At 41.2% G+C, this 23,796-nt stretch overlaps 1 protein-coding gene across 23 annotated transcripts in view; it reads right to left on the bottom strand.

Moving 5' to 3' along the window:
* Positions 1-19,450, bottom strand: part of LOC143216793 (uncharacterized) — a 94,220-nt gene extending 74,770 nt beyond the window's left edge. For 20 of the 23 annotated variants that reach the window (XR_013010632.1, XR_013010631.1, XR_013010630.1 and 17 more), the window contains exons 1-2: positions 19,203-19,450; positions 16,023-16,377 (exon numbers count right to left, since the gene is read on the bottom strand). Coding sequence is in view for 7 of the 23 variants with exons in the window: in XM_076440200.1 (XP_076296315.1) it covers positions 16,023-16,241 (219 nt within the window). In the remaining 16 variants the exon portion in view is untranslated. The remainder of the gene's footprint in view (positions 1-16,022; positions 16,378-19,202) is intronic. The other 3 variants (XR_013010635.1, XR_013010634.1, XM_076440197.1) reach the window with 1 other exon arrangement.
* Positions 19,451-23,796: the final 4,346 nt, after the last annotated feature.

Raw genomic sequence — 23,796 nt, forward strand, 5'->3', positions numbered from 1 at the left:
CTGGAGAAATGTTCACGGATTCGCCGTTTATATCGAGCAGCCACGGCCACGGTTCACTTGAACATGTGCTCCGTTCGTTAGCGAGTCAGAATCAACAGAAGTTTGCCGACTGCTTCTCCCTGTTTCAAGTAGGAAACGTTCCGTTAAATGAGCCATTTATTTGGAAAGTGGCCCAAGTCCATTTATATTTAAAAATTGAGATACTTAACGCTATTTCTACCAAAAGGTGTCAAAAGACACTTTTCAAATTTTAACTTAAAATTATTCTCCAAGTTCAATCATTTCTCCACAATTAATTTTTTGACTTTTCGTACTAATCAATGAAAATTATCTTTATCACTGTCTTCAGACATTTGAAAATCGACACTTTCGGACATTATCAATAATGGATTGGACTTGGGCCACTTTCAATATAAACGGCTCGAATTATTCTGGCCAAACGTATTGTTCCCTAACTGTTGTATAACTGTTGAAAACACCGTATGCAAAATACAGACTGAATTACTCATCGCCGCACGCAACATTTTTAATCCGGCGAGCACGGTGCAATTAGCCAGGACATCGAGGTGTACCGTGATGTATTATAAAAAGCAATAACGTTCAGCTCATAAAACACGTTCCATCCTTCCTAGCCTTAATAACAGGTCGCTCAAGATTGTATCGTTACCGTTATAATAGTTCAAGCACCGGATACATTCGCTCGAGAAGCACTTACTTCCTCGCTACCGCCACCGCCGAAATTTCATATCCTCTACTTTTGGACGTTGCCCAATTGCGAGAATCTTTTTACGTCGAGATTTTCATCCTCCGAAAAAGTAACGTCGATTACTCTTCTCGAGGAACGACTTAATTGGATATTCATAAGATTGGCCATTCATTAGCTGAAATTAGCGTGGCAGTGAATGTGCCCAGCACAGCGTGAAATACAAAACATAATCATAATTTTGGACGTTGCTCGAATATATTGCAAAAAGGTTTTCAGACCTACGTCATTTAGTGCTCTTGTAATAAATTCTCAAAGATGTTGTAATCTCGCCTGACTCGGATTACTTTTGTTTTCTATTAAAATCGTCGACTAGAAAGCAACGAAATGATGCCGCGTGTTTGACATGCCTGTGTTAGAGGATCGTATGGTATAATAAGAGCCGATCAATGATCAAGATGATGGTGCCCGTCTGTCCCATGCGAGCCGAGCGGAAGCACTCCCGTTAAAATGGTTAAATGTTTCCTCTGTCTCCTGCCGTTCGGTTCGAGGTGATTGTGATTGACAGAGATAGTGGCATAATCAGGCAGGCATTCACCAAATATTCGGTTCTCGCGGTTCGGGGCGTGAAGGTGAATCACGCGACATGCTCAGCACGGTGCACCAGCGACGGTAACGTCGGAAATTGGGTCACGAATTGTTGTCTGCTCTTTGTCCCGTGTCCCAATTTGTTAACTTGTCCCCGTGCGCGATGTGTATGCAGCCATGAGTCATCCGGACGTCGCGCAGCATCGTCGGGGATGAAGAGCTCTCGAAAATATCGCGCGAATCTCTGAACGACCATTTTGCACCGTGCGAAAGTTCTTTAGAATCGTGTTTCCAGCTTGGGGAATCAAAATTTCGAAAATGCTCCTTTTGTCTAGGAGTAGCTGGGTTTCTCCTTTTTTTTTTAAATGAGACGAAGATAACTGCTCGTGTTAGCAAAGTTAGAAAAATTGTCTTAAATAATCACAGACCTCGCAAGGTCGAATTATGGCGTGGCATTATAATTCGCGAAATAATCGCGTGCAACGGTGAGAAACTGATTTACAATCTTCCGCGGAAAGTCTGCAGCGGCTAGTTGTGGAACAAGCGTTTTCCACTTCACTCTATGACGAAACGTGTAGTTATGAGGCCGATGGGCTGCTGATGTCAAACGATTGAACCCTGAACCTGTTAGACATATGGCTGTATGTATTACGCTGGAGGGCATTGTGTAATGGTGGTGCACTCGATATAAAGCAGTTCACCGCGCGGCGCATCATTTATGTAACGTAATTTATATTAGAAAAGCCTCGAAGGATTTTGCGCAGCGTTGGAACGCTGAATTGTTCAAAGTAACTGTGAATGATATTGCTATGTAATAACGTAAATAGCGACGTGAGAAAATGCAGCATTTCAGACTATTCGAAGTGTAATCCGGGTTGTCCTGTTAGCATCCCCCAACGATCGCCGGAAAACGATTTCCCCTGGTAACCGAGGGAATTTTATCGATAGGCTATCGCGAATCCAATTTGGTTTAAGGGCACTTTTGACCCCGTTACTCGGCGCTACCCCTTTTCCAGCAACAATGGAACGTCTTCCGCGGAGGTACCTGTTTGTATCCGTGGCTAGGAAAATATACATATAATATACAATATTGTATACGTGAGTTGACTGTAGTCGGTAACGTAATCTGTTCATCGCCGCCAACGCGTCCTTTTCATTGGAGCTTAATTAAATGTACGGTCGACACGCCGGAGGAAACGAGAACAGGAGAGCTCCATCTTTGACCGAGGGGGACCAATGAAGAGCGTGGATGAAAGGGTCGAGGTCGTGCGAGCTGCGCATGCGAATTTCACCCGAACGGCTGGATATTTCAGAATTTGTCGAATCAACCCAGACGGCGCGGCGTGCGTCGCGGAATTATTTTACGCTGGAATTAATTCGACAATTTGCGGATCACGAAATACAGTAGAACCAGGCTTTTTCGATAGACTGAATAAAGCAGATCAAATAATTTTCTAATTGGAGACCGTTGTTCCTGCAATGTTGACCTACTTCGTCTCTCCCTTGTCGTTAATATTATTATTTCACGCGTTGGTTTACCGGTGATCAAACCGACGCAATTGATTTTTCGCAACCTTGCGGAAAGATCATTAAAATTCCTGGTTCGATTACGCCCACCGGCACGAAATGATATCGCACGGAATAATTCGACGAGGCTCCCGGGGAAACAAAAGGCGAAGATACAAATCAAATCGAGGATGGAATGCATAAATAAGTCTTGCTTTATTCTCTGCTCTCCGTCTCCGCGTGTTGGCTTTTTTTTTCCTTCGAAAGTAGGCTAAGTAAATAGCGGTGTATAAAATTGATGAGCAGAGAGAACGATTTAGCCTCCGCGCGTTAAGAACTTCAAAGCTCTCTTTCTCTCTCCATCTCGGTCGGGGATTCTGTTTTTAAAGTAGTATAATCCTGCCTGCGCGCCTCACAAACAGTATATCTGTCTGGAGCGCGTTCACAATTGCCGTATACCAGAGGGTATCAAGGTAAAGTGTTGCATTAATCATTATATCGGCCAGTTGCGAGTCTTTACGAGCGACTCTTACGAAGGGTTGAATAATATGGACACGTCAGAATGCAAGAATTATCGCCGCCATTTGTCTTGGTAAATTCCGTTTCCGGTTTACCGTGTCAGGATCAATTATGCTGTGATCGATGACACGCTCGATCGTTCACTCGCTGGATACTTGGCCTCGGTGACCCTAACTTCGGGATCAAACGAGATTTAAACTCTACTCCCGCCTAGAAGTGCGCAGCGCGTGCAGCGATTCTCGCGGAAACAGCATCTAGCTAAATCAAGACGTTTCTTAAACCCAGATCATTTTTATTCAAATCAAATTGAACCTGTTTTCTCACACAACGGTGGAGCTTTCTGCAGTTCATAGAACACAGACGAATTGAACGATATTAAAGCTGTTTTTCTTTGTTCTTCTTTGATTTTTGTAATTGTTAGACGGCGGAGCTTCGTGGAAAATTTTCTGCGCAAGAATAATAAGTAATCATCTCTACCCCTCCACGGAGGATTAAAACAAATTTTCTCTCACTGTTCGAAGCAATCCCCCGAATCAACTCCTTTTACAGTAAATTAGTTACTAATCCTTTAGTCTCGACTGAGATGCTGAGGATCTGGCCGGGACTTCCAATTACTACATTTTTTCCCGAGTCTCTCGGGATAGTACGAAGCAATGCCAACAATCGGAGATAGCATATTTAGGTGCAAAAAATGGAAGTTCTTTTTCTTCTTGGCTTAGCATTCTTGTAGAACGCCAATTTTTTTGTCGTGCGTCTTATACAAGTGAAATGAATCATACTGTAAATTAAATTGAATAAAAATTGGAACGGTGATATAGTATTACAGGCCTCAAAGAGTGCAAGATTTATTCATGCCAGTGTCTATAGTAGGCTGTTGTTCCTCAGTATGTACTAGTATTCCGCGAACCTAAATATAACAAGTATTCTGAGAAATTCTGAGAGCGTGATTTATGAATGCTATTCTAGTTACAGTTTTTACAAATACAATATTCTCTTTCAGTGAGCGATTCTTATTTTCACTGTTCGTATATAATTTATAATTGTTAATCAAACAAACTGGTTATTATAAATTTTACAGTTTGCTTCATTCAGAATGAAAGATATGTAATTCTGAGAAGACTGAAATCCACTGATCCACAGCGGCCATATCCATTACGAAAGCCTCTCGGGGAACTTATTTACAATTAGGTCGCTCCGCGGATAATAGTGTGTACACCAGCACCGTTTTTAGTTGTCAGTCGCCGGCAGAACGTATCAACAAAAGTATCGATTGACGGGTTATCGTCCTTCCTGTTACATAACACGATCGAAGGGTTAAAAAAAGCCGGCGAACACAGGCGCGCGAACAGTTTCAATACGTTTTAATACGTTTCCGGTGGCCTCCCCCGGCTCTCGCGATTTTTTTACAATCCATTTCCATTCGCACAGATCTGCATAATAGTGGCCGGCGCTACGGGCAACCGTTTCCGTCGTCGTCGGACGCCTCGATGCAATAAACATTGCGTTCCGATTCCCTCGATAAATATTGATTTATACATGTAGCTTTTATATCCTTGCGGAACATTGTTTGTGAGAAAATTATAAATTATTTTCAGGTCTTCCATGTCAGGTTTACACAAGAAGGAACTAATACAAAGAGAAAAACTTGCCTTTGAAAAGTTTTGTTTCTACTGTGTTACGTTCGTTCGATAATTATCGATTTATCAACCTGCTACTTTAAACAGAGAATAAAAACGTGGTAGCCCAAGACTAGGAACTGGACAGGAAAACTTTGTTTCCTCCCGAAACGATTTTGCAAGTAACGTAGAGCACGGTGCGTCATCGGAGGTAAGAGGAAAAAATGAATTCGCCTGAATCTAAGGTTTCTCGGCGCACCACAAGAGACACCTAGAAAGTCGGAAGTGTAATGTATTCCGGTTGGTATTTGCAGTCATCAGACGACGGGCTGGAGTTAGAAATCGGTGTATTGTATGTCGATTCCAGACGGTTGCAACGAGACACTTGCCCGAGAGCACAGAGAACTGGTGGCGGCTATACAGAGAGAGAGAGGAGAGAGAGAGAGAGAGAGAGAGAGAGAGAGAGAAAAAAGGGCCACGAGGGATAAAAGGCAAGAAAAACCGGACGAAAGAGGTGGAAAACACGGACAGAGAGGCGGCGGACAGGGTGTCTGTGTTTTCTATGTACGCGGCCGAGTAATAGGCGCTTGTATGTACGTATATACCCACCGGTTACATGGGTATATGTGGGACAAGCAAGATGGAGCCTGGAGGTTTGGGTCGATATGAACGCGGCAGCGCTATTGCAGCAAACCGCCCCCTATTCCTGTCGTTCCGCTTACCTCCTTCTTCGCTCGACGTCCTTCCACATCCACGAACCCCCTTATCACATCGTCCGCCTATCGCTCAATCGCCATCGACACCCGTGGCTTAATTAATGCCCCTGATACCGTTAATGACCGCGCGCTCGCCGATCAGAAATCCGATTCTCCCGAAATCAACCCCTGCTGAAAAATCTGCTCGCAGTCGTCCACTGCGCTTTTCCCATTGATTTATTGTCGGATATTTCGGGGGTCGCTGACCGAGGTTTTTTATTAAGATTGACGCTCCTTTAAGTATTTATTAGGTGTTCTACCACGCTTATATTAACTTGCCGTGGTGTTGTATGCGTTAAAAAGCTTTTTTATATATATTTTTTTAAGTTATCGATTTTGTACCGAAATTTTTGGTAAAAATAAATTGATCATTCTCAGTGCATATTATAGGAGTGACTATAAGAATTCACTCGTACGTTTTCCTTCGAATATTCCTCGAGCATTTCTCCAGGAATACTTGTTGCATGATTACATATATATATGCAGATAAGAATGCATTTCGTAACATGATGTGCTGACAAGGATCATCATTAGTGCACTGCAGACCCAGATACGAACTCGCGTCGACAAAGAACGAGCGAATGGAAACATCCACGAATTTAATTTCCACGATGAGGATACGCCACAAAACGAATTCTCCTCGTTTCCACGTAAAAATCCATGGAAATGAAAATCCCTAGCAAAAGGACCAGTCCGCTAATCATTCCGCTCCGCGAAACGTGTCCGAAAGCGAAATGAAAATACATATATATTTGTATTCCCTCTGTCGCATTTTTTCAAAACAAAAATCGTGGAGTACGCGCGCTCTCCAGTTAGCTTTGTCGGAATCAGTTTTAATATCTCGGAAACCCTCGGTAAACTTTCGCCGAAAAGACGAGCGAACGTTTCGCAACTTTTTAATAAAAATTCTCTCGGTCGTCTCGATTTACCGATGACGTTTACACATTTATACGCGTTTCGGGAGACATGAGAAATTCCTGAATATCCAAGAATCGCAGCCAGCGGTTCCCGCTTTAATATAATAAACAAGCTCAGAGTCAGATAACAAAAGATTAGCCGATTATGCGGACTACAGCTGTCCGCCGATCGATATCCCGTTTCAGAACGTCTGCGCTGGTTTCGTTCCCAGGAACAATTGCATGGAGCTGTTTTATCGATTTCGAAAATTTTCAGTAACTCTGTTTTATTTGTGTCTTTCATTTTCTGAATGCGAGACGCGATCAGGGCTAAATACGCCCATTGGATCGAAGAAAAGCAGCCGATCCGAACTTCTGCTCAATAATCGATGCAGGTTGTTGCTCTAAGCGAGGTCTAGCCTTACCTACGCCAATCAATCGAGGTTATTGAACAGACTAATGCGAGCAAATCTACAACGATGCCGGGAGTATAATTTTTCGAGCGTTTGCTCTGTGAAACGCGAAACGAAGAACTGGAGCGACTATGATGGATTCTATCAAACCGTTTTCTCTTTGTTTTCTCCGTGGCAGTCTTTTATCTCCGAACCGGCTGCATTCAACCTGCCATTGACAAATAGGCGGCGATGCCTGCCATTGACAAATTGGCGGTAAACGTTCAATGAAGATACTGAAAGCCACGGTTACCACGATCAATCACCCAGCTCTGGAACGATATCTACTGTTGTCGTCATTTCTGCACCATTAACCGCACCGGCGAAAAACTACGCTTTGCACGATAAACAAATGCACTTCGACATTCTATTTAATTAAATGTCACTCGCGAGGCGAGCTATTGTCAGATGAAACGCGCCGCTGACTGCCATTGTCTCGCGGAAAAACCGCTGCTCCAGTAATCTTTGCCATTTCGCGACGAAAATCTTGTAACGATTTTCATGTTTCTGTTTCCGACTGTTTGGCATTGATTGATTTAAGCGAGGAGAACACCTTTATTCTTGGGCGAAATCTATGTCGAATAGTTCATATTAACTTATACCACATTAATAAATACAAGCTAGAAAAATTTCGTTGATATTATAATAAAAATAACCAATTAACGCACTTGCCCAGTTTACGCGCTTACTCCACTCCACTCCACCGTAATTGTAAGTAGAAATAAGTAGTGTCTTTTGAATATGTGCTTCTGGCACGAATGGAAAAAGTCTGCGGAACAATTTCTCCTTCGGTACGGCGTTTGTTCGAAACAAGTTCAGAATAGTTAACTTTCTCATACTTTTACTCATACTTTCCTTCCAGACGACGCCTTCTTGCAATTAGGTGAATCGAACACTTCTTTTATTAGCACTGTGTCAACTGACTTTTCTCTTTGCTGAAAAATATTCGGACAATTGAAGAACATTCGCAAAGGCTTAATAATCTCACGTCTATCACGAAGAGTTCGAGGAAATGCCTGTCCAATTTGTATTTTTACTCTCAGCGACGAAATACTTGGGCGATTAAAGGCTCCGTAGGTGGCTAGCGTGTTCGTGTCGAACAATCAGCTGCGATGTGTCATGAGCATGGACTAATTTAATTATTAAATCGTGCCGGCCCCGATACGCTGTCTTCTTCAAGTAGCCGTTTAATAGAGCCGGCTCCGATGGTGCGTGACACTGTTCGTGATCATTCGCCGCACACAACCCTAAACCGCATGATCAAAAAGTGGTGCAGCGACCGGTTAAGGGGATCCGCCGGTCTTTTTTTTTCTCGCCACTCAATACTTCCTCCTTTCGTTTCTTCTTTTTCTGTCGCGTTTGTCCGACCCGGTAACCCGACTGTCACCCTTTCTGCCGACCCTGCCGCCGCTAAACTAGGGTTCATGACACCCCAGCGTCATTTAATTTAGTCTCGAGGGCTGGCAGAAGTGAGCCACTCGTAGGAGCTGCTCTCGCGCCATTTTTGAATCCCGAATAAAATTTTACAAGATTCAATGATCGATCATGCTCAATTGTTAATAACTGGACGGTGGATTTTATGCATTTACGACAAAAACGAGTAGGTGTAATTTTAAACAGTGAAAAGATTAGAATTTTAAAATATTGTTAATATCGAGACATATTAAGCATCAAAATCAATTTCAATAATCAATTTTTGATTCTACAGACCTAACTACTACAGCAAAAATTTCATGACCGATGATTATTCCGGATTTGCGGCCAACTACCTCCACTGTGCTTTGGGAGAATGTGGACGCACGCGTGTGCAACGCGTTCGGTGCAAACGGAGCTTAACGTGTCCTCCCGGCCAGGCACAGGATCGCGATAATTCGTCGAGGCGAGAGCATTTATTTTCAGTCCAGCTTCGCACCCCTCGAAAGGAGGTTCGCAATAAGTTCGCATGTGGACCATCGCGTGCGCGCCTGCGTTCACGCGTCTCTTTATGCGGTTTCGCAACCCAGTTCCGCGCGGCTGGGAATCGGCAAACAGAAAACGAAAAAGCCGCGTTCATGCCACTCCGTGAATCCGATTAGGCATACCCCGCTGGATAAACGAACGGCCCCGACTAATTTAACGAGCGAAACACACCCGCATCCGCGTATCCTCTTGCAGACCTCTTTGCGAGTCGTTTTGCGGTTTGCGCCTTTCGTTCGCGACCTCACGGATGGCTCGTCATGGTCCGGTGACTCATGGGGTCCCGTACGTAAAGATGTTAGGGTACGGGTCCTTGTGTTTGCCAATGGGAGCGCCACTCCCGGAAGTGCCGCCACCCTAAACGCTAGCTCCAACCCCTCCGTTGCACGCCTGTTTCGGACTAAGTGCAAGGAAACTGATTTATCCGAAGTTTTAGCTACCTTTTCTGGGTTTTGTTCAATTGAATTTGCTATTTAATCGATGTTTAAAAGCATGGAGACGCATTAGGCTAATATTGCGGGCCAGGAAGAACTTCATACTCCAACGCATGTTTCTCGACTGTTCGTTAGAGAAGCACGAAGTCTGGCGATGTCATGCGACAGCGGCACGCTATGCCAATTTATTAATGGCTAACTATTTATCTAGTTCCTTACAACAATATAACACGTTTGACCTATAATTATGTGAACCAACCAATATTCATTATTAATAGACAGTGAGCGGGATTACGAGCGAGGCACAAAGCTACTTAGAAGGTGTACAAGTTGTGTTGTGGAGACTTAACCTAACCGATTAATAGACAGTGGATCTTTATATAATATGAGAACTTTCTACCTGAATTGCACCAAACTGGAGGGACATAGAAATTGATTCTCTTTTCTAATATGTTCAATAGGTCGAAAACGACATAACAGTATTTTAAAATTCTTCTAATGTCTCCATTGTCATCATTTTTGTCATAAATGCGTAAAATCCGCTGTCTAATTATCAAGATCGATAGAATTAATTCTCAGTTGAGTTTGCGTTTAGAACTTTAGGTATTTTCATGTTGAAAAATGGCTAGATCAACGAGATAACTATCCGACTCTTCCAGGAGGACGTCCCGAAGGATTGCACGCAATTACGATCCGTTTCGAGTGCTCCAGGACCTTGATCTTAAGCCCGCGCGGAAGTAGTAGGGTGCGAACCACCATCAGGGATGAAGAAGTCAGATAAATTGCACCCTTATAACAGGTTCAGGCAGCTGGGGCGCCATAAAGATAGCCTCTTCAAACCGCAAGAATATTTACCCTCCTAAACCGCCGTTCGCTAAATGGATGTGAGAAATGATTTATTCCGAAGCTACTTCAAGATGGCCAGAGTCCTTCGCAGAGAACTCTGCGGGTTTACACAGTTCAGGGACGTCGTCCCCTTCGCATCGTTGACTTCCTGGCCGCCATGGGAAACGCGTTCTACCGGACAGGTTGATTATCTCGGGACAATCGGAGAACGGAAAACAGATTCGCCGGAAGAACATGTACGCCACGGCGAATTTAGGGAGAAATATAACGTTAGAAGAACACATTGCCTTGCTCTATAGTTAATGGAGATGTGTGTCAAGATTACGGAGACACGTACGGAATATTGTCGAGCATTGCGCGGCGCGCATACGCCGCTTTTATGCATCGGAATGCAATGATCATGCGTCATTAACACGCCGCGGAGTGATCATTGCGCATGTGGGGAATTGTAAGAAATAAGTGCCGCGTTTACAACTCGGAACCTGCATTTTCAAGTTTACACTTGAAAAATAATCGTGACGAATGCGATCCAGCAGAAAATGAATCAGAACATTCAGGCCACCAGTATTGCTCCCATGATCTTTTGTATAGAGAATTTCTCTAATTACAAGGCAGATTAAATCTTTTACACGAGGGAACACAATAAACTTCACGGAACCTCAATTTCAGAGAAAAGTTCGTCAAATGTGAACCCTGCCGCTTTCAGAATGATCGCACCAATTACGCTGCATGTTTCCTAATCAGTTTTAAGAACCGGATGGGAGGTAACAGAAAAAACGTATGTACTCGCGACGAGTGTGGGCTTATGGTCGGCATAGTGTCGCATTGTAAGCAATCAGATGCGGCCCTCCGACTCATCCTCGCGCGTTCGTGTGCATCGCTTCACGTATTAGGAGACAATGCGCGAATGAGGTCATTCGTAAAAAATTGTACGTCCGTGCATTATTTGATCGACGTCAAGGTGAAGAACAATTTGTTTATTGCCCGTTACGAAATTGAATGGTAGAAACTACGTCACGAATCGTCGAAAGGAGGATCGCATGGATTTGTGGGCAGCTCGAATCCCGGTTAAAGCGTGGAACAACAATGGTTTTGTAATCGAAAGGGGAACGTAGGAATCGATCGGCGACGCTGACGAATAAAAAGTTACGAAATCATTTGATGTAACCACGCACCTACGCGAAAGGAACTCTCTGTTACAGCTTTCGCGGCGCCGGGATCTATCAGAAGCACCGGGACATAATTACATGACGCATGAAATAAAACATCAATGACCTACATTCCCCGTGGTTAATAGCTGCAGGGCCATTACGCTCTTTATCCTTCGGCGGAGCAAAATTGAATGTCAAGCGGCATGAAATTCGATAACGAGCGGGGCAAGTGTAACATTCATTCGCACACGTTTTCAATCACTCGACGAAGGGAGCGACGACAATGTCATGTCGCATCCGTTCAGATGCATATTAAGACTCGAGTTCGTTTTCAACGTCAACCGGTGCAATTGGGTGGCAATTAACTGCTGCAATTTATCAGGTCGCGTCTCGCAGAGGACTTGAAGCTGTTCGAACGTTCCGGGAACAATTGTGCAGCGGGATGCACTTCCGAAATGCATTCGAAAATTAATTATTTCAGTTCAATGTACACTCCGTAAATCACCGGACACTTACTTGTCTTCGACAAAAATTGTAATTAAAGAATACAAGCTCCTTAATGGTGTGGAGTTGACTTCAAAAGAGGCCTGTGAAAATCACGTGTCGCAGTTTTTCGCCCAGAAATCACAGAGTTGCCAAAAATGGCAAGAGGCGGTCGATCAAATCGACACATACTTGATTGAAAAAAACTTCGTTTAAACAATGGAAAAAATTTGATTCATTTCTGCATTAAAATACGAAGAAACTTTCTCTCGAACCCAATACATATTATACGATCATATTTGAATGCAAAAGAATTATTCAACAAAATGGTAATTACAGAATACAATCTTCCAGCATGATTTTACTGTTTGATTTTGATTTGAATGAAAAATTAAATATACACACATATACTATTTGAATAAATGTTGGAAACAAGAGATTGAAATTGGAAAACAATTACCGCACTTAAATTTAAAGAATTCGAACATATAAGAATAATAATGAAAATTTGGATAACTGTCCGGTGAGACTTATGGACGGGAGTGTATACGAAGTCAGTCTTAGTTCGTATGAAACACTATTTTAATTTCTACCCAGTGCTACTTAATTTAATTTAATGTTAATTTGATGCAGTTCTCGTTGCTTCCGAAAAAGGTAGCTGCTCCAATTTCGCTTTTCTCTTCAGACACGACGCTTCAGGCAGGACTGTTCCGAAAACGACATGAGAGGACAACCATGGTCTCGTGGCACGAATCAAGGCCCATTTACGAGGAGACCGTTTACAAGGTCCATTCCGATGTGGTCGTGACGTAATCTTACGTGAGCCGAAAGTGTGCACGCCGAGCAGATAAACGATGACACACGTTGGGACAAATCGGAGATGCTAAACAGTAGGGTAATCAAAGTAAGTGTCAACTATGCAGAACTGTTTAGCAGTACGGAGAATGGTACGAACAAAATATTCCAATTTCTTTAACGTTGAACTTTAAAGTTCGAGCTACCGTGAAAAACAGTCGAATTAATATTAAATTATGTTAAATTGCGCAAATAGTATGCTAGTAATAGAAGATAATGCATTCAGAATATTCGCTACAGCTGCACATCAAACAAACCACGAACAGTGTATACACAAAATTACTTGCATTCCGTCGATCCTACACTTTCCACTTTAAACAATCTGTTGTAGCCACTTTTTTTCTTTTATAGCCACGCGTATTAATAATATCGGCAGGCGCAATAAACTACAGGATTTTATTTATACAAGAGTCAAAGAACAACCGACGCGACGACGGGACAGCCTTGAAAACAAAGTGCAGTATTGGAAATTTAACATTATTTTCAAGTATCAATTGAAATATCCGCAGACTCGGAGAACCGAGACGAACATTTGGCAAGAATCCATATCTGTTTCTTAGCGAATTCATAAGCAACAACTTTTTCTGAAAATACACCTTGACTCATTCACTCCGGAGTGAACGACGGGGATATATTAACGTACACTTATCAAACTGCGAATGAGAATGTCGATGCAGTACTGTGTGCATCTTACTACCCTGTGGTAGTGCCAATAAATATTATGTATATCCCACGGCTCGTGCAAGTAAAGAAAATACTGAGTCCATTGGAGATGGTGTACAACTTGAAAAGACACTCGGACATCAACAAACAAAAGGAAACACTTGGGCATCAATTAGTAAAATTACAAATTCACTACGTAGGGAATAGGATTACAATTACAATGAAAAAAGAAAATACTGAGTCACTCAAACATCAAACAAAATTGCAAACAAAATTTAGAGAACACTTGGACATCGATTAATAAAATTAGAAATTCATTAATAAAAAAGAAATGAAAGAACAGATGTATTAACACATGGTTCGGCAAGTTCTAGGACTCGCGTTCCAGATTGCCCATGACCTTTCAGCGAGAAGAAGAATCATTCAATAGCAAGGTAACCGTATGAAATGTTCTGCATCGGTCTGAATGGAGGCTGGTAGGTAGACAAGGGAACCATAAAATGTCGAACACACATGCAACGATTTGTGTGGGCATTAGCGTAAGCTCTCGGCGTCATGAATAATTCATTTTTCCGAGTCGTTTTGCGACCTTCGCACAATAGAATGTTCAAAATAACTATATTAATTCCGATGTCGAGTTTATCGTCGATATTGCTAGTGTAGCATGGGAAAACAGAGTGGGTGACGCGGCACTAAAAATACATAAAGCGAAAGGTTGATGCAACATCTACTAATGGAACAATAAGAGGCATACATACTAAACACGCTGATGCTAGCTCTGCGATTAATGGCTGAAATATTCTCCATTTTCTCCCGAGCAAATATGCGTAATGAATATTTTTCTAAATGGAAGGCTCATTTATTTCCGGTGTTTCATTTATGGTAAATATTTGTTGTCTTCACCGACGCGTGACTTCATTACTTAAAATCCTAATGACTAATACACAAGCTGTAAGCGCGTTAATCTTACACAGCAAAACATAAACCAACTGGGTACATGATCCAGGCACATTAAGACCCTGATAAATCAGTTAATCTATTTTCCTCAAGATAGGATTTTAGTTGACAACTAAAAGTGCACTTACACCGAGATTAAACCGTTACACGAAGATTATGCACAGGCGATTTCTAATTAGAACATGCTAATAAACGAGCAAACAAAAGAATCCGAGGATGATCAGTGAAAAGTAATCCCGACCAGTTATCTGGCTGTGAAGTGTATAAACGAGGCTCGCATTAGTGCAGCTTCTGCGACGAAAGTAGAGCATTATGCACGGATGGAGAGTATGCTACATGGTGGTTCGGTTTGAATTACGAGTCGCGGCATGAAATTGTCACGGATGGATGAGCGAATATACTATTAGGACCTGCATACGCGAGTCCTGTTACTGTTACTGCACCGTAGATCGTAGCCATCGATTGTCGCTGCAGTTAGATGCGCCGCGAGTGCACTTACGCTGCTGAACAAAATCATAAGACGCCAATTTCATTCTCGTCGTCGCGTACGGAAGCAACAATGTCCATGGTGTCTTACGATATTGTCCACCAGGGTAATAGTTTATAAATAGACCGCAGATCTATATGAATAACTTTGCCCACAATCGATGCAGAACATTTTTATTTTGCATAAAGATGGATGATCATGATGATAATGATCTATTAACAAACAGAAGACAGTACCTCGCACACGTAATAAACATGATGCACAAAAAGCCCTGCAGCATAGTAATCACGTATAAATCGGCGGGCTTCTTGCTATGGCAACAAGGTAGCAAACCAGATACACGTCTCCCCGAGTCGTCTTTCCCCCTTTCACGGATATTAAATTACCGCGTTTCATCAAAAACCCCCGGCTTTTCTATAATCTCTCTTTCGCGGGATAAACGAAAGGAAGACGCCTGTCCGTCTCCCTTAGAGTACCGAGCCGTTATGTAATGCGAAACCGCGACGATGTGCCGTTAAAACAGCAGGAAAACAAGATACACGTGATTAACGCGTGTAATAAATACACTGCGCGCCGTGTAAACCATCGGACACGGCAACGGGACACACGGAGAGCTTTCGTAATTCCAATCGGACGGATTCTGGACGCCGCGCGCCGAGGAATATTTCGTCGGCTTATGAATTATTCATCGTTGCGCGACCAACGTTCACCGTCAGTCAAAATCTCGGGGTTTTAGGTCTTTAAAAATGGCCTTTCTGGATCCTGGTGATGAGGACGTATTCTATTCTTTAAATATGCTAATTTTTATAGTACGCCTTCTAAAGTGTCCTCTAAGATTGTTGGACTGCTTTCTAGATTTTTTCGACGATCACCTACATATTTATCCAATACGCTCTGAAATGTGAATGGGGCAGCCTGACGCGGTAGGTCGAAATAAACTTTAACGAGTCCTAAAATTTCAAGAAGATTAGTCGATTGGTTACAATAAATTCCGAGAAAAATTATAATACTTTCACGCTTGGCTAGTGTGGCAAAATAGCCCTAAAATTTCCAAAAGACTAGTTCAAGCCAAGTCAGGATAAATTGAGAAAAATTCATTGGATTTCGACGGAGTACATCAGGCTGCCGAAGAATCGGTAATCAAGACAAATTTACCTGTCTGCCAGAGCGTGGCAGCGTCTCCACGTTGGTACCGCCGACGACAGGCGCTTTTTCCGGTCCTCCATTCTGCTGGCTGACATTTATGTTGGCATTAACATTCGCGTGCACATTGGCGTTGAGATTGTTCGCGTTGTCGGCGACGTTGGTGTTGGTGTTGCCACCACCGGCTACACCGCCGGTTCCACCCCCGTATTTTCCTTCCTCGCCCGTCATCGCTTCTCCACTACCACCCTCCTCTCTTCTTCCCTCTTCTTTTCACCGTTTCGCGTTCCGCACCCCCTTTTGCTTCCTCTCCTCCTTCCGTTCTCACTGATCACCAATGTCGGTCCGCTGGCCAGAATCCGGATATCTGCTCGAACGAGATGACGAATTCGTCGATCAGCAGAAAACGGGTCAATCTACAGGATTACCGAATCGACTCTCTCTCCGTCCAATTTCTAATATCGATAACTTCAACCTACGGAAAGAATAACTTCCTCCTCCTACCAGCGACTAACCCCATTCTACTAACTGACTCTGCACCACTTGTCCTCGACACTTTGCCGCTTGGTCCATGTCGTTGTAGATTCGAATCGATATCGAACAGAATCGAAAGATAAAATGGTACTCGATTAGCTGCTCTGTTCACTCCGTTATATGGTTACATACAGTATACAGTAAACGCTGGACTTAGAGGTTAAACTTCACTCGAGATTTCTATCGACTCACTCAAGTATCGACGATAATCGAACGATAAAATTATACTCGATTAGCTAGTCTATTCACTCCGTTAACTATAGTTGAATACCCACACTATGGTTATAAAATAAACGCGGGACTTTACATGTTAAACTTCACAACAAGTATTGATGATATAATCGAACTTAGATATACTGCTCTTAAACCTCGAATATTCGCTGAAATCTCATAGATCGAACTAGTTAGATCACCGATGAAAATAGAAGAAATAATAAAAATGCTGAATCCATTACTTCCAACACTAATCCTGTTAATTCCAGTTGAATTTAGTATAAAATCTTGCTACTGAAACCGCACTACATACTGTCACACGGCGAGAGCCTCCTTGAACTTCGCAGATCGATATCGAAGATTCGAATCGAATGACCGACATATCGAAAACTGAGAAAATCGAGCGACATAAATACTCTATCGTTTAACCACTCTATTAACCTCGTCAACCCTGGTTCAACTTACTATTTTCATTATTCCTTATTTATTATTCATCGTATGTTAATTCGACTAAAAATCCAATAACGGCGAAATAAATTACATTGGCTTCCCAAATGAATTGTTCTGTCACGGAAAATACGGACACATTCTTCTAACTGGCAGTACATTGATCATTGCATTAAAAATACCGAAGGGAATTACTTTCGTTCTGTTGTAGTCGCTATTTTTAGGTTTCTGGTCGCGCGATACGGGTGGTATAACGGTAAATGACGAGCTAGCTCGAGCACGTTGGAGGCAGACTTCACGAAGCACATGCCGATCGACTAATCAATTACAACTACAGTTTCCACTGGTTCTATTCGATGACTGGAGTCATCGTTGCAGTCTACGCGTCTCCATCCTGCGAATGATATCCGCTTTGGACCGCGGGTTTAATTTTAGACAGTCTCACACGCCGCACAGTGGGACGGAATCGCGAAAAGCTGGACAAAACTCGTGTCTCGGTTAATTACACATTATTCATCAGTACACATTATTCATCGGTACACATTATTCATCGATACATTGCGTCGAGGCACCTGAACCTGGCTGTTATTTATTTAACAAATGAGGTTAGAGTTCAATCCAATTATTTTTCGTCTAACGAAAAGAGCTAAATAGTTTCTTGGTTTTTCGGATCGTGGAAGTTAATCCTGGTATTACTAGAATGAGAAACTGTCTTTACCATAAAACAAAATTTTATCATGAATGCATAAAATAATCCAGTCTAGTAATATGCCAATTGCTTCGAGGGACTGAACTTGACTGTTATTTATTTAACTCTTTGCACTCGAACGGTGGCTCTGAGGCATCAGTAAAAATTGCATACTATTATTCAAAACAGTTCGAATATTATTAAATTCGTCTGTATTCTATAAAAATGGTCTGGGTCGAAAGAAATGTCTTGATTTTCGAGACGATTTTCGAGACAAGTCCAATTACTTCGCCTAACGAAAAGACCTAGTTTTAGTTCGACTAATTCCGTGTATTTTATCGAAACTGTCCCACGGGGCGCCGGTCACGTTACGATCTGTACAAGTTGTAAAATCGCGAGAAACAGTGGCGTCGGCAGAAACTGGGGGAATTGGTTTCCGGTGACCGCGAGGGCCTCGAGGAATCATGCATGTAGTATCGCCAGTAGTGCAACCAGGGAAAATCGATTCGGCCGTGCCCGTTTGAGCACTGCGCGCCTCTCAAGTGTGCGAACCGCCGCGATAAAAGTAGTGAACCGCGGCGGAACAATCTGTCCCAAGATCCACAAGTTTAATGCACATCCTCGGAAACAATGCTCGACAGGGTCCCAGAGGCACAGGCCATAAAGACACGATACCGAAATAAATATCGCGAAAAAGCGCGCGCCCTCCCTCGCCCGGAGAACACAGACGTAAATGTCATCCGACCGAAATATACGTGTCTCGCATATCCCCGAGGTAGAAATCGCATGGAAAATACTGTGTGAACACGCCTTCCTTGTGTGTCAGCCCAATCAATTTGGGAAGCCTTTGAAAACTGTCCTCCCCGACTCGAACGAGAGGTGTCGGAGTCGGGTTGGATCGATGATTTTGATCGGGACCACCGCTAAAAATAATGTAAACGGATTTAGTATGATAGCGGGTGGCCGATAGACATCGACCCTTTAAACCTCGAAGCGGAGACTTCTCCTCCGTAGGCTATTGCCCGAGTCACCGTGTATACATGTAGACTATACCGGTCTCGGTTTTTTCCCAGCTAGAAAATGGGTTATTACATTCAGCGATGCACACTCTGCCAAGCCTTTCTTCGATATAGTTCTCTTTTAAATCTGTCTTCATAAATGAATACTCACAAACCTAAAGTCTAGCAATTCGTTGAACGAGTTTATATCGTATTATCGAAACCTGATGCTTCGAAAAAATGACGCGACTAACCAGAGAGAGAAAGAGAGAGGTACAAGGGTGATGATACTTAAGATTCCCGAATACCAACCACAGGATACCGAGGCACTTTTTCCATCAAATGTTTCTTCACTGTCAAATCACACGACGTCCCGTCATTTTCTATACGTTTGCTCTCGCGCGAACCGAACCATACACATATAGAAATATATAGGCGTATATATGAATATATATGTATGTTATTCGAAAGGATTCCCGTCTGTCTAAAAAAAGGTTCCGAGCTTAACGCGACCGCCCTCCTGGAAACTCCGTACGGCTTTGATCGGTTTTATAACATCGATGGCGACGGCTGCGCTCGAAGCGACACCTGGCGATCATGTTTTAGATACTAACCCCCCCTCTTTTCAATCGAGCTTCACGATTACCGCCACTCGGACCCAGTCGGACCACACCAGAAACTCGATCTTTTGTCAATAAAGCGCCGTCCAGACTGCAGACAACAAATGCCGAGCGAAACTGGGAACGCGGTCAGACAATTGCTACTGCTCCCTTGCAACCAAAAAATTCATATTTTAGCTTCTTTTCAACTGACAACTAAAATAATACTATAATCTTATATACGCAATCCAACGCCTATTCCTAATTAGTCAAATACCAATTTCATTAAACGTAGTACATATAAAAGAACGCGATCCAAACTCTTAATAGAAAATTTTTTTTAAATTATTTAATTGGGTAACAAAGATGGGGTTTTTCAATAGTCAAAAGCGCTAGATAAAAGGCCGCAGTCGCCCTCAAACGTCCTATTTTTATGTTTACGGGGTGTAATTTGCGTTATTAGTAGACTGCGGATCTTTATGCAATTATGGCTTTTGAAAATTTTCAATAAATGCTAGATATCAAATATGACAGAATTTAGTACGATTTTAATTTATTTCAGATCTAAAAATTTATTCTATTCCACTATCTATCTAATATCTATCTAATCTATTTTATTCCACTTTTTTAAAATTCGTCTACAAAAATTGAAAATTGCATAAACATCCGCAGTCTATTTAGCAATTAACATGCAGCTGTCGCAGTTTTATACTTCTGAATAATGCAAATTACTAGATTGATCTTTTAAAAGAGACCACCCCTTAAATAGCCACAAGAATTAAAAATATTTTCCCCAGAGAGCGCGAGAAAGACAATGTTTCTTTTTTCATAAATTTTTATTTCAGTATTATAAATCGATGTGTATAGTCACTTGTTTTGACAATGAGTTTGACGATCCACTTACATCTTATTAAAAACACTAACTAAATGATACATGTATTTATGATATTTTGGCTTGCTTTCAACTGATAACTAAAATAATAATACTATAATCTTATGCATACACAACCCAACGCCTATTCGTAATTATAAAAATACCAATTTCACTAAACATAGTATAAAATAACGCGATCCAAATTTAATAGAAAATAAATGAAAAGTTCATTCCGCTTCACTGAAACTCTGCTTCGAATATGTTTTACATTTTCCTTATATTTGTATACGGCAAGTCGATAGTTACAGTTTGTTTGTACACATTAACTACTGAAGAATGTACATAACAAACCGGCATTATCTTTTGTTTGTCCAAAGAGAAAGTGAAACGGATTACATTACTGAACTGACACAGCTTAAAACATGATTGAAACATACCCATTTTGTTGCGTACACACTTTTCTTGGATCGAATACTTCTGACTTAACATTCATTCGTCCACTCTAATGTTTCGAAAGCGTATCAAAAGCTCTCTGAGTATTTCACGATGCTGGATGAGGATCACACGTTACCTTATTTGGTTAACGTCGCACAGTATGAGCTCTATGCACATGCTTAACATAGTTTGGTTTAGAAGAGTATGTCTTTTTACAAATATGACAAGGATATCCAAGCCCATAATGGTATCCTTCGTGTCGATGTTTCATTAGATCGGAGTATATCATATTGCATATAGGACATACGTATTTATCGTGTTCGCTCTTGATATGATTTTTTCGAACTGTGGAATTGCAAAAACGTTTATCGCATTGAAAGCATAAATGCGTTACTACAGGATCATAATGCTTCTGGCGAACATGCTCGTCGAAAGCTATATAAGAACTCAACGTAATATTACAGATACAACAATCTACTTCTAGAGGTATATCGATAAACAACTTAGCGTTCGTAAGACTACACTCATGTACCTTCCATGCATCGATATCAGGGAAAGTTGTATCGCAATAACCACATGTTAATTGTGAATGCGCTTGATGTTTTAAAATGTGGACATCGAGAGCTTTCCGACTGTCGAACAGCGTTCCACAAACGCAAATATTTTGTTTCTCAATTATATGCGATTCGTGATCATTTTTTACTACACTTTTTACATTAGAAGCCAGTCGACTAGAAGACCTATTTCTTCTTGTCCTCTGCTGATTTTGTTGCTGCTTAGGCTGATTGATCAAGTCTTTCGTTAAAAGATTATCGGCATTATTATTATTATTAATAGTAGAACCACTTTGTGAATTTTCTTCGATATCAACATCGATATCAGTGTCTTCGTCAATTATCTTCAAAAATGTGTGCTCGTCACTGTACTTTGACGATTCTGTAATCTCATTGTCCTCTTGTTCGGCTTTTTCACTGTCCATTGCGGCGTCTTGTAACTTCTTCCGTTTCGCAGCCTGTCTTCTAACAATCTCATAGGAATCATTATTTTTCTTTATTGTTATGTTGATTCTCTGCGATGAATTTCCAACTATCTCTTCCATGTCATCGTCCTGTAACTTACAGTTCCTCTTATGTACGTGTAACGTGTAGGGATTACGAAACGATCTTCCGCAGGAACAAGTACTGTTGCCTTTACCGTCATTTAGCCTATAAAATTCTTTCCTCGTCTTCGATATTCTTCTACTTTTTCTAATATTTTTAAATAAACTAGTCGGACTACTTTTATCTCTGTCCTCGAAACCATTCATATCCGAAGGGGCTAAATAATCATAATTAATCAAGTGGAAATTCTCTTTCGTTTCTCCACGATTACGATGACCGTTCAAATGTCTCTTAACGTGATGCGGTCTGTAAATCCCAGAGCAAATATAACATTGATAATTCCCATTCTCCGATAGCCTTCGTACTTCAGAAGTGTTATTGTCAATTTTAAATCTCTTCACGTGGCGCATGTGCGAAACGTTTAATTTTCGTTTTCCACTTCTTTGAAACTGTTGTTTATTATTATTATCGATATCATTCTTCGACTTGTTCACTTTTAACACAGTGGACGGTTTTTCCAATTCTTTTAACATAAAATCAGTGGTTTCAATTTTATGATAATCGATTAAATGTTCTCTTAGATCCTCTACGAAATGCTTACACAGCGCGCATTGTTTGCACGAACTTGATGACTGATGTGGCAATGGTGGCGTACTATTGTGATTTATTTCTTTACGAGATATCGCTTTTCTCTGATCCCTTTGCACATTCTCACCATTAATTACGGTGTTCTTGGCGTGCGTCGAAATATTTCCTTTCTTCCCCTGAGACTGAGAACCAGACTCCAGATTGGATTCGTTCGTATTCGATTTCACAGATTTTGACGAAGGATCTTTAATTTGCTTACTATTACTTCTTTTCAAATTGAGCTTTTTAACATTACTTTGTTCCGTTTCAGCAACGCTAGTCTCTTTGTCTTTAGAAACACTTTGTTTTCCTGGTAAGCAGTTTCTAGGTAGCCTGTCTAACGATATAATAATACCATGTATCTTTGCCGAGTGATGCCTTAAATCTCGTTTGTGCAAGTACAACTTCCCACAAGTTGGGCACGAATACAATCTTTGAGTACTTTTTACGCACAACTTCAGATTTGGCAGCGTAACATTGTTATTACCCAATACATTCGGTTGATATTTAATGTACTGTTTATGATTTGCATTCTTCAATGATACTGAATTCATTGTATTAGTACTCTTGGTACCTTGCACATCTTTTATCAACTTTAACGTCTCCCATATTTTATCACACTTCTCGAGCAGAATAATGGGGTCCTTGATTTTGTAGGGTGTAATAAAAGGAATCGGTGATCCGATTAATTCATCCTGGAAATAAAAAGATATATATATATATATATATATATATTCATATGTGTACTTATTCATATGTGTTTTCTATAATCTTCTTAGTTTTATCTATTGACAAAACTGATACAGTACCTTGTACAATACTTTCAATAGTTTATTAAAATGATAAATACGTTTAGTTATTTATTGAATACAAATTTAATAACAACGAATACTTTGAATAAGTATAAGAATTATTAGTCAAGTGCGAAGGGTTAATATGTTATTATAGATACTGTATGTTGAAATAAAATTCACGTATTCACACTGTTACATTTTATTAAGACTGTTTATTACAATAGTATATTTCAAGGAACGTATACCCATAAAAATTGGAACTCGATAAGCATTAATATCATATTTATGATATATTAATTACATAAATACATTTATGTAAATGATTAACAATCGTTTCTAAGACATACTCAGTTTATTCCACATTTTAGAACTTGTATCACAGTATTTCGTCAATAACATACTTTAACCTGAAAACTTAATTTTGAATCTCCCGCTGAAAAACAGGTGGGCAGCAATTGGCTTTTCCCACGACAGATG

The sequence above is a fragment of the Lasioglossum baleicum genome, chromosome 16, assembly GCF_051020765.1.
Source record: "Lasioglossum baleicum chromosome 16, iyLasBale1, whole genome shotgun sequence".
Lineage (NCBI taxonomy): Eukaryota > Metazoa > Arthropoda > Insecta > Hymenoptera > Halictidae > Lasioglossum > Lasioglossum baleicum.